General features: G+C 51.8%; 1 protein-coding gene across 5 annotated transcripts; it reads right to left on the reverse strand.

The window, feature by feature from the left end:
• Positions 1–4: 4 nt before the first annotated feature.
• On the reverse strand, positions 5–14316 carry mv (lysosomal-trafficking regulator mauve). 5 transcript variants are annotated; one of them, XM_089468004.1, is made up of 19 exons: positions 14087–14316; positions 12985–13291; positions 12844–12920; positions 12642–12786; positions 12437–12547; positions 9653–12377; positions 7726–8505; positions 7226–7668; positions 6205–7167; positions 4539–6140; positions 4305–4475; positions 3494–4243; positions 3304–3437; positions 2496–3249; positions 2296–2437; positions 1878–2236; positions 921–1822; positions 418–867; positions 5–362 (listed from the first exon to the last, which is right to left on the reverse strand). In XM_089468004.1, the coding sequence occupies exons 2-19, from the start codon at positions 13120–13122 to the stop codon at positions 242–244; spliced, it is 10767 nt and encodes a 3588-aa protein (XP_089324130.1). In that variant the 5' UTR covers positions 13123–13291; positions 14087–14316; the 3' UTR covers positions 5–241. The 5 variants fall into 5 exon arrangements, with proteins under 5 accessions (XP_089324130.1, XP_089324129.1, XP_089324134.1 ...); XM_089468003.1 differs by having other exon boundaries at positions 14043–14316; XM_089468008.1 differs by lacking the exon at positions 14087–14316 and adding an exon at positions 13926–13948.
• Positions 14317–14340: the final 24 nt, after the last annotated feature.

Here is a 14340-nt window from a genome sequence, read left to right on the forward strand (position 1 = left end):
AAAATTTTATAACTTATAAAAGTTGTTTGGTAGAAAAGTGTATTTCAATAGCTTTATGTACCTATGGCTATAAAACTAATATGTGTGTGTGTATATGTATTTAATTGAAGCCGGTCATTAGTTACAGAATGGAATTCCACGTGACTTGGGCTCGATATCATTTTGATTCTTCAGCTACTCTGGTTTATGTGTCTGTCATTGATATGCTTTGAGTTTAATTGTAGGTTTAGTTTACGGCTGTTTACTTATAAACAATTTGGGGAAACTTTGGCGCGTTGCCGTAGAGACCCTCCGATTCCCAAACCTGGATGTGGGAGTCCTTTGTTAACACCACCAAGTGCTGATGCGTAGAGTAAATGATGCTACAAGCAAAATAAATTTTAAATATGTTATCCATTTAATTTGGGTTCCACTCACCTGTGAATGGGTGCTGTGCCTGTTGTTAGCTCGCTGACGAAACTCAAATTCCAACTCGACCAGAAGCGGACGAAGCCGCCCTCCACAGCGGTGGCTATGACATTGACTCCGACACCTTCCTTGATGTAGGAATAGCACACAGCCTGGATGCGGTCCTCGTGCACCAGGTGCTGTACGTAGCGGGCGTTGACCGAGTGCAGACGGAGTATGGATCTGCCATTGGGATTGATGTTGACGTTGACAAAATCATCCAGGCTCTCCTCCGTCACCTCGAAGCATTCGTCCGCTGCACTCTGCTTTGCGAGCGATGCTGCTGCATTGGCATTTATTGGCTGCTGGGGCATTGTGTGCACGGTGACTATGTCGCCCAGGGTAGGACTGATGGCCACATGCGTGATGGGCGACTGATGAATCTCCGCAGGACGTGCAATAGTGCGAACATAGCTCCAGCTGAGGGCAAACGATTAGTAAGTGAAACTGTTTAGCTATCGATTTTAACTCACTCATTGAGATCCCAAATGACGGCAATGCCGTCACGTCCAGCGCTCACAGCGATTTTAAACTCAACGGACAGGGCAATACAAGTGATCTCATCCGTGTGCCGCACCAGAAACGTGGGACCCAGCCAGGTTAAGTCAGCACCATCGCGCTGCAGTGCATCGCCGTTGCAGGAGACTCCAGATGAGGACATAGAGGCAGACGAGTTGGTGGCATGCAGATTGCCCGAGTCATCGGATGCTTCAGCACCAGATCCAGAGCCTGTGCTCTTGGTGGTCATCTTGCGGAATGCTGAATTATAGGATAGACGCAATCCACGCACATAGCTCTGACGACTCTTGGTGGTCGCGCGCTGTTGGCCATCCATGCCGCTGGCGCACTTGTAGACGCTAATGCGTCCGGATTTGTGGCCAAACCAGAGCTGATTCGAGTTCACATCACAGCCACAAGCGCTGATGTCATCGAAGCTGTCATTATATAGCAGATTCTTGGGCTTCGCTTGTGGTTTGTTCAGCGGCTGAATGCGCACAATGCGATCGTCGTAGCCCCAGGAAATCACATTATAGGTGTCGGGCTCGGCGCCCTGCATAACTCCCGCTCGCGCCGGCAAGGCATAGACCACATTCGTGTTGCTGAAGCTGACAAGATGCTCGGTGCCTGGTATTTTGTGTATGATGGCCCACGACGGCGCCTTCAGCTGCGGCGAGCCCACGTAGACGCCCCAACGCAATCCCTTCACACTGGGCACAATGGGCGTGTCCACTAGAGCATAGTCCAGCGCTTTGGTGGAGGGATGTGGCGACTTGAACAGCTGGCGTGGCATCTGCCCATAAGTCTTCACCATAGTCTTGACTGCCTCACGTTCAATGGGATCGCTAATTTCAGAGTCGAGGAAAACGGCATAGGTCTGGAAAAGGGCAAAATGATAATCGGAATATGGAAAAGTTAAGACGCCAACTCACCGCGGGATGGAACACATTAATGGCCTCAACAGCGCTCTCTCCTGTTTGCTTATAGCCAAAAATTAGATCGATCCAGTGATGCAGCTCATTGCGAACCAGCTCCGATTCCAGCGCTTGCCGATGGATGAGCACAAAGAGACGCGGATCTCGCTGGCACCAGGCGGGCAGTGTGACATCCTCAACCCTTTCGCCATTTTGACGACAGCCAAAATTGAAGCGCTCAAAATTCTCAAACATTTCAGGCAGGCAAAAGAACTCCGGTATGAGTTCCTTCACATCCGTGGAGCTATCCTGGCTGGCCAAGCAATACGTGGTGTGCAGTGCGTGGAAAGTGCGATCCGGCAGGTCAAAGTTATTGTCTGTTAAGGAGCAGCATTCGATTAGTCCAAAGGTGAATTACTGGGTGAATTCAAATTACCTTGATAGCGCAGAAAATAGCTGGTGAAAGGCGGCACACGCACCAGAAAGTGCAACACGGTGCCAGAGTTTGAGTAGTGGGAGCTATAGTGATACGGCTTCAGGATCAATGAGCCCATGTTCGTATTCGTGCTTTCGATGTACTGTGAAATATATATGAATTAATATCTAATCGACATTTCCTTAATCTGCTTTACTTACCGCATAGTTGTTTATGTAGTGCTGCTCGTTCTTCTCCAGCTGCACCGCAATGGGTCGCGAGAGTCGTCGAAAATTTTGCGCTTGGCGCAGATCTAGGCACTCGGAGCTGTAGTTGGCCAGCACCCAGGGAAAGACTGGGTACTGCATGAGATCGTTGTAGGTGCGTCCAGCTATCTGATTGAGTGTCATCAGATACTCCCAATTGGTTAGCAGGCCCTCGCGCCACTGCTGCGTTATGGCCAGCACTTTGGAGTTGTCCGGCATGGTTACAATTTTATCACAGAATACCTCGCGCATTATCTTCCAGTCGTCGGCGTTTTGCAGCGAAAAGAACAGCGATTTGTTGCTGTCCAGCAATATCTCAAAGGCCTTCTCCTGGTGCTGGTAGCGCTTCAGCCAAATTTCAGTTATGTTCGATATATCACAGTTCACATTAAAGTATTTACAACGATATGTGGCCAGAAAATAGAGCTTCAGATCAGTTATAATTATCTCGCCATCGATCTCACCATCAACGGGCAAAAATTTTGCCGCAAAATTATAGAGTATTTGCGAATTGAGTGATATATTCAATTGCTGATCGTAGCTGGCTATCAAATAGTCCAGCGGACGCACATATTGATCCTTCTCCTCGCGTTGACCCTGCCCGGGGCAGTAGTCGTTCATAAAGAATCGCCGATCAATATCCAAGTGGCAGCGCCGCAAACGTGTGTGAACACGCGATGGCCCCTCCGTGTCATCCAGCTCCCAGGAACTGCAATAATACCGATTAGTGGATTTCGGATATAGAGAGATTTCATTCACTTACCACTCAGCACGCTCGTTGCAGTACCAGGGCGCTCCCTCGTGGGTCATCCGGCGTATTATCTCCAGCCATTTGGTATAGGTGTTTGTGTCATCATAGTCCTTCATGTGGCACATGAGAAGCTTACGCTCCGCATTCTGTTGACAATTAAAAGTTAAGCAAGTTCATCAACAATCATACCAAAGCATCTCACCTGCAGCTCTGCCACGCGCCTGGTGGTCACCATGGAGGTCTCAATGCAGTGCTGCACGAGCGGCTCGAACTTGTAGAGCGTCTTCTCCAGCAGCTGCTTCTGTTTGGCTGCCACAGTGCTGCGATTTAGCTCCAGGCGCTCCAGTTCGTGCTCCAGGTTCCATGTGGAATCATTCTCGTTGATGCCCAGCGCCTTGCATAGATTGGGTAAGTTCTCTATGGGCGGTTTCACATCCTCCATCAGGCTGAGCCACAGCAGCGCCTTGATCATCTTCACATCGCATATGATTGAGGACTGGAACTCATCCTGGCATGTGCGCCACAGTGCATCAACAATGTAGGCGCGCAGATCGCGGGGACGCGACGGCTGCAGACCCCAGGCAATGAAGTTGTTGCAGCGCTGATTGTTGGCTATGCCAAAGGAGACGAGCAGCTCGAACAGAGCCAGCTCCTGGCTGCTGGCCACGTAGTTGCTGCCGTTGGTCTGGCTGCCGCCTGTCGTAAAGAACTGGGTGCAGCGATCAATAAGCAGCTCCATACGCGTCCGGCACTCCGACTGGCTGAGCGAGCAGTCGGACAGGCTGCTGCGCAAGCGATAGCCATTGCTGCAGCCACTGCCAGTGCAGGTCTCGAAGAACAGGTTCAGCCATTGGAACTGCAGCTGAGCCTGCACAGCACGAAAACTGCGCACAATCAGCGGCGGCTGTTTGTCCTGGTAGAAGGCCAGCATGTTTAAGATGTCCCACACAAGCTGTTATAGCAGTTAATCAAATTTAGAACATGGTCACAACTGATTACGAACGGCCACTCACATTGATTTGCCCCACAGATTTGAGCGCTCGCTCGCCAATGCCATTCAGCAGCTCCACAATGGATTGATCCATATTGGGCTGGCCTAGGCGCAGCGTATAGAGCTGGTGCAGCGCCTTGACGGTGCACTGCAGCAGACCCGCCTCCACGAGGCTTAGCTGCTCATCGGGATTCTGTAAAGGGACGGAGAAGTATGAGCATGAGATTCAACAGAATGCCATAAGCAACCCACTCACCTGCAGGTAGAGATGCAGCAGCGCTTTGAACACGCGCTGCGGCTCCGAGTTCCAGCTGCTGTTGCCCAGAGCCATCGAAATGGCTAACAAGGACTGCAGCCCGAAGCGCTGGCGTATGCCCAAAGTGACATCAGAGCTAATCATATCTGTGAGGCTGCCATGCAGATCGCTGACCCAGGAGAGACATGCCTCAAACATAGCCACATCGCTGGCATGAATGGTCAGCTGATTGGCCAGATGCAGCGGATAGAGTTGTTTCGAGGCAGCGATCAATTCCGCTGGAGCCAAACGCTTGGTCAGCACCGCCAGCAACTGAATGATGGCAGTGCGCACGGCGCAGCTGCGTTGATTGGCCAGCACCAGAAGGAATTCGATTTTCACATAATGACGCAGCACCTCGTCCACGGCAGAGTCGGGCAGCAGGCACAGGAAGTCCTTGAGCAACATGAGCAGTCGCTGCTGCAGCGTCACGATGCCCATCTGATCGTAAAAGTCGGTTTTGCGACTAGGCAGCGGCGTTACGTGCGTGGCGCTTGGCGTGCTATGGACCGCAGGTTGCCAGGGCCTCGGATGTGTATGGGCGCGTCTGCGGGCGACCTTCAAGGGACTGCGTTTGGGGCTATGCTTGGGGCTTTGGCTGGGGCTGGGATAGCGGCGCTTGAACTTGATGCGCCAGCGTGTCGCCTCCACCGGGTTCAGCAGGCGCAGTGCAGCCTTGTTGAGATTTGAGCAGTCGGCTATAAACTCCAGTTGATCCTCCATTTCATTGAGACCCCGTCTGTAAGCTGAGGCGGTGTCGTGCAGTCGACGCAGACGTCGAATCCGCTCCGCGCGCTCTGCATCGACCTCTTGGACGGGCGGTTGTGTCTGTCGTCGAAAAGATGTGGTCACGCGGCTTAAATTGGCAACCACCACCGAGCGTTCCTTTACTGGCATCTGCGGCGTCAGCAGAAAGTAAAAATACGTTCGATCATGCGTGACATAGCACTCGCTTGGTCTATGGAGCAGCAGCAGCAGCTTCATCATTTCATCCAGCAATGAAGGCGCTGGCGGAGAGCCGCCAAAGACGGCCAAGATCTGGACAAAGCACTCGGCGGCATAGGGCGATATGTGCACCGGACTGGGCGACTCAATGACATAAACCTTGCACAAATTGAGCAGCGCACGCAAGAGGCCAGACTTTTGCAGCTGCTCCATGTTGAAGTCGCGCTGCGGATGCTTGTCCCGGCTGAGGGCCAGAATGCAGCGGAAGAGCATGTCCAGCACATCGGAATGTGTGGCCCCAGAGCGATGCCAGTCCGAGTAGCGCTGCAGCACAGCGAGCAGCAGACGCGGATAGATCAGCGTGGCCGTCGTATTATCGTTCACGTGCAGCACGTCGCCCTTGCGGCTGATCACTGGCTGGGAGCAGGCATTGTTGACAATGCTGCGCAGCAGCTGTACATCCTTGGAGCAGCGCTCCGACTTGATGACATACCCAATGAGCGCTAGATAATCCTGACGCTGAAACTCGGTGTACAGCTGGGCATCCGAGTGGGCCAGCTGCAGCAGCAAATCCAGCGCCAAGGCTTGGGTGGTGGCTGTGCTGGAGACTTCCACAATCTGGGCGAAATCAAAAGAATGGATTAGTTAAATCTGCTTCAAAATCAAATAATCTGCAGCTTACTCTGGCAAAAAGATACAGCATGGTCGACAGGCCGCCACTGAGCAGCACCGCCGTTTGCAGCGTCTGCGGCTGATGCTGCAGCAGCTCGCCGTAGAGCATGTGACCCTGGGGCTGTCCATAGCAGGCCATGTCCAGCTCCTGGCTGACATCGTGGCACATGACCAGATCCGGCTGCTGGGCTGTGTAGACCAGGACGCGCGCCTGTCGCAGCACCTTCATGCAGTCCGCGTGGCTGCCAAAGTTGCAGGTGGACAGCTTGCCGACCTGCACATGCCCATAGTTGGGCTTCCAGTTGGCCACCTGACACTGGGTGAATTCGGTGAAGTCCGGTCCCATAGCTGTTAGATTGATCATCAGATTCTGATCGTCCAGGCGACGCTTGAAGAGCACCACATTGGACAGCGCGTAGCGCGGCGCACTGCCATCAAGAGTGGAGCGCGAGGAGCTGCTGTTGCTGACCCCATTCTTCGCGGCTATGCCCTCGCCCAGAGCCAGCATCTGGAAGCTGTGATTGCGGGAGGCAAAGCGCAAGTTGTGAAAGGGCAGATTTAGGGTCTGCTGCTCCAGGCCATCGATAAAGACGCCCACTTGCAGACCATCGGCCTGCTGCTGCAACGCAAACACCAGATGCGTCCATTTGTTGCGCGGCAGTCGTGGCTGCTGCAGCTGCACGCTGGCGCCGTCGCTGTAGCCGCCAGCCTCGTGGCCCGCCTGATTGCCGTTGAGCAGGTGCATCTGGCCGAAGCTGTTGAGCAGCGCCATTTTGGTTTGCTTCAGAGCATGACGGAAGCTACCGCTGTTCGACTGCGACGGCAGTTCGCTGTTGGTGGCCTCCATGTGCTCCTCGACGCGTGCTGGCAACGGTTCATTAGGTCGCACCAGCTCGAAGATTAGCTGCAAATTGTGGCTGATGTAGATACTAAGCATGGCGGCGCTGCTGCCCAGCGAAACGAGATGGCATCTCTAGAGTAAAGGAAGCTGGTCAGTTGAATATGTGGAGCAACTGAAGGACTCTACTCACTGTTGAGTCCTCGCCCGAGTAGCGCGTCTCATCATCGTTCAGCTGTGTGAAGCTGCGATTCGTTTGCTGGCCCTTTACCTCCAGCCAGAGCGAGAGCGTCAGCCCCTCCGGCTGCCAGAGGCGCGTCTGCGTCACGGGCACAATGCAGGCGGCACGAGTAAACAAAGTCGTCGCCTGACAGCGCTGATGCTGCAGGCGCACGCGCTCAATCTGCTCGCTGAGGAAGGGATCCGCTGTGATGACGATTTTCCCATCGATCGCGATGGGAAACTCCAGCTCCATGCAGGGCTGAGCTCGGCGCAGGCCGCCAGCGCAGATGTGATGCATGTGCCGCATCAGCAGCTCCACCGGCGGCTGCTTGCTGGCCAGGATGCCAAAGTAGCAGTTGAGCACGTCTGGCGTATTCAGATGGCTGATGAGCTCCAATATGGATTGCTGCAGTTCTGTGGGAGTGCACTTGGTGTGAGATAATTCTATTTATGATAATCAGCCTTACTCACCTCGCAATTTGGCATCACTGCTGCTCAGCACAGGCGCAAATCCTCGCAGCAGGCACAACGGTCCGCCCAGATAGTCGCGAATGACAAACAAGCGATTGGCCAACTGCGTGAGGCTCTCTGTCCAGCCGGCTGGCTGGCGCATGCAGATCAGCGACAGCTCCACTAGCATCTGCACCACCAGCTGGCTCAAGCCCTCGTGCATGATGTGGCTGCGATAGCGTGAAGAGGGCAGGAAGGGTGTCCACGATTCGTTGGCCACCGCACCGCCGCCATTCAATTCGCATTCGGATTCGCTCAGCTCAGCTATTTCGCCGTCTGCCTCGTAGCCCTCGTCGGCCGTCAGATAGAACTCCTGCTCGTTCTCGCTCAGCTCCAGCTCGCTGTCGGCGGCACAGCTGAGCGAGGCACGTGTGGAAAAGTAATCGGCGTCCCCAATGGCGGCATCACTCGAATTGGGTCGCCGTCGAGGGGTGGGCGGTGTGGCCAGCGAGTTCTTGGCCGGCAGCTTAGCCGCCTGCTGTCTGGGCAGCTCGACGCAGCCGCTGTTGAAGGAGCGCGCACGTGGTCGTGACTGAGCGGATGCCTCCGTGGGGCTGTTCGCCACGACGCCCGCTGGCTCGTTGTGTGTGCTCGAGAGCTCGGCGATCTTGAGCAGCGTTTGCAGCGCCTGTATGACCGCATTGTCCCGGGCATGCTGCTCGCCGTGCTCCGCCCAGTCGCTGCAGGCGTTGCTCAATATGATGGCCTTCAGCTTGCGCAGGTGCTTCTGCATCTTCTCAACTGCAACGACGAAATGAAAGAGAATGGCCGTTGATCAGGAGAGGCGAGATACGAGATATGACAGCTACTATTAGATAAGAACTAGCGCGCCCTTATCTTGTGAAAACATCGACAGAGATCGCTGGAGATGACGACTTCGTCAGCGTTGGCCGAGCGCCAAAGCAAAAGTGTCGTCTGCTGCTGCCGGAGCGTGTGGAATGCTCCACAATCCATGTCAATACGTCTGTAACGTGTGCAACGCACACGCACACACACGTGCACGAAGCCACACACACCCACACACACACACACACACACAAGCACACACGCACACTTACACACTCACACTCTCCGAGAGAGAAATTCAATCTCGTCTGAGGCCAGATGCACGCGTTGTAAGCGCTCGTATTATGGCCAAAGTAACTCAGGGCCTGCCCGACTGACTGACTGAGTGAGTGACTAACTGACTAACTCGACTGGCTTATAATTAACTCTTAGAGGAACCACAAAGCGCCGTTATGAGGTTTATCGCCATCACGTCTCACCTCTTCGCTCTAAGCTCGCGTGTGTGTGAGTGCGTGTGTGTATATTGGCGCGTGTGTGTGTGTGTGTGTGAATGTGTGCGCTTTGTTCTCGCCTCATGGGCACTGCTAAGGCTTCGCGCCGGCCTTAGTCAACGTCGATTGCATTGGAAACGCATTAGCCGCGGAATGTGAACAGCAACCGGCAATAGAATTGGCATAGAGCTACCGAGATGACCTGCACTGTGGCAGAGAAATCAGAACTGCAAACGGGTTTGCAGCCAGAACTCAAACATTAGAAACTTTCTTTACTAAGGAATACTATACAGTAGCCAAAACACAATTTTCCATACTAAGGCTTGCTACACGGCAATTATAGTAGTGGGAATAAAAAATAAAAATATAAAAGAATATTTATATAACTAAAATAAGTAAATACATATCTAAATTCCTAAACTTGCACAAATAGAATTAGTTCACATTCGTTCATCTGCAATAAAACCGATTCACGTTTTATCACCTTCCACTGTCTCTAGCTAATATGCCCCTTTTCCAGTAGAGAATTCTGAGCACTTGAGGGAACAATTGCTGAAACACCCACACCCAAGTTCACACTCGCCTGTAGCGTGTCTGGCCAACTGACTCACCTTCTTCGTTTTGAAAGCCCTTGATGCATATGGCCATGGTCGCCTCGAAGAGTTTCAGTAGCAGTTTCTTGCACTCCCCATTCGGTTCGTAGAGGCAAAACAAATCTGCATCGATGTCTAAAGTGGGCTCAGGCGTCGAGCGTCGCTCGGGGGAGCCCGTGCTGCCGCCGAATAGGGAGCCCACAATATTGAACAGCTTGCTAATTAGTCCGGCAGCAGCTGCCTCATCCTCTGCCACGACGCTGGACACTGCCAGTGGCACTGATTCAACGTTGTTGTTGCTGCTATTGTTGCTACTGGGTTTGCTTCCGCGTATGTCGAAGAGCACAATACTCTCGTCCGGCTGGCTAGACTGCAGGTGCTGCAGAAAGGAAGGCAATGCCGGCTGCTCGGCGTAGTTGTTGATGATGGAGGCGTAGTCCAGGGAGGAATCGGCGTAGTCCGAGCTGGCTGCAGTCGTCGCGGAGGCTGACATCACACTGAACGGCAGCTGTACTTGCGAGACGAGCGCCTCCAATGAACTTGAGCCACGAATGGACGGCATTGTCGGCGTCGTCGCTGGCGTTGTCGCTGCGGTTGAGGTTACGGCGACTGCGGCTTTTGGCAGCATTAGAAAACAACTTAGTGCATTGTAGTTTAGCTTGAGTATGTCAATGATTGTCTTATCGCCATGCCGCAATTTCTCCTCCTGCTCCAGCTGCGGCTGTTGTTGCTGTTGCTGCTGCTGCTGTTGCTGCTGCTGCTGCTGCTCGTCAGCGTCGTCGTCATCGTCAACCGTCATTTCCACGGGTATCGAGTAGATTTTGGCAAACTCATTGTAGAACAGTTGACTGGTCTTGAGCAGCTCATAGTTGAGCGTCCACTGGAGTGCGGTTATATATAGAATATCCACCGGCTTGTGACCCTCTAACAGCGACGTATTGGCCGAGTCTTCCAGCCAGAATTTCACATTCGAGCGCTTGGCGCATCGGTGCAGCAGCGCCTGGAACAATCGTGAGGCGCGATCGCTGCTATTCAGCTGCAGTTGTATGAGGCGACGGCTGAGCGCGATCTGCTCGTGGCTGTTGTCACCCAGAAAGGCAATGTTATCGATGCCCACCTTGATGAGATCACAGACGCCGCGCTGCAGCTCCGGCACACACAGCAAGTCCTGCATGTAGCCAATGTTCTCCTCGTTGTAGAAGGCCTTGACGAGGCGTATGTCACTCAGGTACATCACAAAAATGCTGAGGCACTCGTGGAGAATGCGATAGTTGTCCAGCTTGCAGGGCAACTGCAGGCGCGGCAGCTTATGCACGCCAGTCGTCTTGGTCTTGCACTCACTTAGCTGTTTGTATTGCCGGAAAATGGGTAATGCTACCTCGGCCAGAATGCCAGCGGCCAGATCATACGATAGTAAATAGGCAATATGCTTCAGATGCTTCAGGAAGAGCAGCATCGAGCCGCTGTTCAACAATGCTCGATAGTTGTCCTTATAGATGCCCAGAAGTTGCATGTGAAATGCCGGCGACTTGAGCTTCTCCTCGCAAACGGCGCAATGCTGGGGCGAGCGTTTCACGAAGATGGTGTGCAGCACATTGTAATGGAGGAACTTGTAGGTGCACTTCTGATAGCTGCCAGAGAGCTGGGTGGCCAGGCGCAGGCAGGTGGCATAGTTGGTCGCATTGTAGTGGCAGCAGCAGCTGCCGGTGCGGAGCAGCGAGCGTACGGTGTGCTCCTGCAGCTCCGGCACCAGATTGGGCAACAGCTGATAAAGTTTGCCCTGGAAATAACAGGTGAGCGAGCGCTCCGTGCAGTGAAGTTGGCTGTGACGCTGACGCTTGTAGCGTGGCGGCTGATGTTGTTGCTGCTGCTTGGCCAAAGCGCTAGAGGTGCTGCTCTCCATGAGGCATTGCAGCTGCTGTTCCTGGCGCGACAGATGATCCGTAAGGCGCAGCAGCAGCTTGTAGATATGCAGAAAGAGCAGCGAGGTGCAGGTGGTGGATGCGGCCGCCTCTTGCAGCACATCGAAACAGGCGTCAAAGAGCTTCACATCGATTTGATTGAGATGCTGAGAGCCGAACTCCACCAGATTGTGCAGAGTGCCAAATATAATGTAGAGCACAGCATGTGACAGCACCGAACTGCTGCGATTGGCAGCTAGCGCATAGAGCAGCTGGCTGCACTGGCTGTTAAAGTCCAAGGAGCTGGGCTGCTGCTCGTGCATGTAGAAATTGTTGACACACTGCGCAATCAGCTGCAGTAGCTCAAACTTAATTATCTCATCATTCTTGCTGCCGGGCAGCTTCGCCTCCTGCTCGCACTCATCCACACAGCTGCTGCACAAATGGCCCAGCGCAAAGTTGTGCACCGTTACACTGAGCTGCGGGTCCTGCTCAGCATCGATGCAGCGCGAGAGTAACTGAATGAGCAGCAGCGCCAATTCATCACTCGTTTTACAAGCATTTCTGAATTCATTGAAGCTGCTATTAATCTCAAAGGGGTGTTGTTGCTGTTGCAGTTGCTGGGGCTGTGCCTGTTGTTGTGGTTGCTGTGGTTGCTGTTGTAGTTGATGCTGCTGCTGTTGCTGACGACGCGTTTTATTGCGCTGCGAATTCAGGTGAAAGCTACTAATGAACTGTGCAATGCTGGTCAGGGGCTGCAGCGGGGCATTTACAGCACTCCATTTGCAATTGGGAAACAGATTGATGCACAACTGGCAGAGGCTCTTCTGCGAAGCAATGTGCTGGAAAAGACAATCACTGATAACAAGAACTATGCCAAGCAGAGTCCAACTAGGCTTACCTTGATTTGCACGCGCAGCAGAAAGGCGAGCAAATGTTGACCCAAGCCATTAGTAAGAAAAGTTCTCAATGCCAAAATCTTATTGCAATCACTGGGTGTGCTCAAAATAAGCTGCAATGAATCATATCAGAATATATTATATTAAATATAAATAAATATATATTATTATATTCAATATGTATATATGTATATATAAATAAGTCACCTGGGCTAGGTTATGCTGTTTTCGCAGCTGTTTGATGCATTTGTCTGGTTGCTCGGGTTCCTGCGAACGTTTCGCTGCGCTGATGATTTGATACACCTGCTCCAGCAAATAAGAGCAGAGCTCTTCGGGCAGCTGATTGAAATTGCTGCAATGTAGAGCAATTTAATTAATATTGAATTATCTCTTATTGCATTCCACTTACCTATTAAACTGCGCATCTCGCAATGTTTGCTCGTCCAAGTATTGGAAATGATACAGCAGCTGCCAGAGCCAGTGTTCCTGCAAGTGTAGCTGATAATGTGAGCAAGTGCACATTGAATTGATATCCGAGTTGCATACAAACCTTGACACTCGCCGTCTGCTTATCAACTGTCTCAGAGTCGGAGGGGTGCAGATAATGGCTCCAAAGTCTGTTCAGCGTTTGCAGCAGCAGTTGACGTTGTTCCTCCTCCAGCTGCTGCGGCTGCTGCTCGTTGGCCATGGCAGAACGCACGCTCCCTGCTGTCTTCTACTGCTGCTGCTGCTAGGGCGACGGCTAGTTCTTCGGCTAATGTGCTGTCAGGTTCGAGCATCGGACAACGTTGTGGCCGCAATAAGCGCTGGAACAGAACTGAGAGAAAGGCTGCAAAGTGCTAGCGATTGCCTGCCAGCTGTAATTAAACAAGTAAATTACGAATATAAGTATTTAAGTGCATTTGTGTGTAAATATGCGTGCGTATGCGTGGGAGAGGGACCGAGTGGAGGCGGGGCAAATGCATCGTTTACTTGCTGAGATTATTAGCTGCTGCAGTAGCAGCAGCAGCAGAAAGACAGAGGCCGGTGAAGCTGATTATTTGGACGAACGACAATGGAAAACTTTTACAGTTGATATTGTTGTTGTTGTTGCTGATGCAGGAAAACTATTCGATTTGCTATTTATAGACAAATGCCACTGTATTCGGTTGTCAAGCGAATCCAAAGCCGGGTACTCAGTGGCATGATTTGTTGATGCCGAGGAGCGACGGGGCTGGCGGTATAGAGCATACAGAGTAAACAGCTGGCAATGATGCGTGCCTTTTACGGTTAATGTAACGGTTAATGCTCGCAGAATTGACGATAAGAGAGCCAACTAGAAGCAGACTGCACGCGACGCCCCTTCAGCGCTTGATCAATAGAAAATACATAATTAATGAATTGACCGATTGTCAATCATAAATCTTCGCTTATCGGGCGATGACAGCAGCAACACCAACATAAAATCCACAACAACAAATCCACAACAACAAAAATCAACAACTTTCACACCGAAAAAGTTGAATTTATAAACTGCGTAAATTGTTGATGACGCTGGTCATGAAATAGACACTGTGATGTATGAGTGTGTATGAATACATAGTATATAAAAGCACAAAATCAACAGACCTTGCACAAAAACAAGAAAAAAAATGAAGAATTAAAAAAAGTACCGAAAGCCTCAGGCAACAAAAACAATTTAATACGCCATTTTGGTTTAAACTGTAAGTTCAATTCATTTGGTTCACAAATTTCACAATTAGCGTGATTTTTTCTTGGGTATTAAAGGAATCTTTGCTCTTAGAGCGCGTATATGGTTGCGTGCGTGCGTTCTATTGTTATAAACAAAAGTGTTTTGAAAACTGCTTTGTTATTGCAATAATCAGCTGTGCTCGATAGTTTTCTAGCGATATATTACGTTTCTGTA

Source organism: Drosophila arizonae, chromosome 4 (assembly GCF_054131065.1).
Source record: "Drosophila arizonae isolate 15081-1271.41 chromosome 4, UAZ_ARI_1.0, whole genome shotgun sequence".
Taxonomy (NCBI): Eukaryota; Metazoa; Arthropoda; class Insecta; order Diptera; family Drosophilidae; genus Drosophila; species Drosophila arizonae.

Coding starts and splice junctions, on each gene's coding strand:
- mv (XM_089468004.1), bottom strand. CDS start 13,122: ATGGCCAACGAGCAGCAGCCGCAGCAGCTGGAGGAGGAACAACGTCAA. Junction 12,921..12,984: donor AGCAGACGGCGAGTGTCAAG/GTTTGTATGCAA, acceptor CTACACTTGCAG/GAACACTGGCTCTGGCAGCT. Junction 2,438..2,495: donor ACTACATAAACAACTATGCG/GTAAGTAAAGCA, acceptor TATATTTCACAG/TACATCGAAAGCACGAATAC.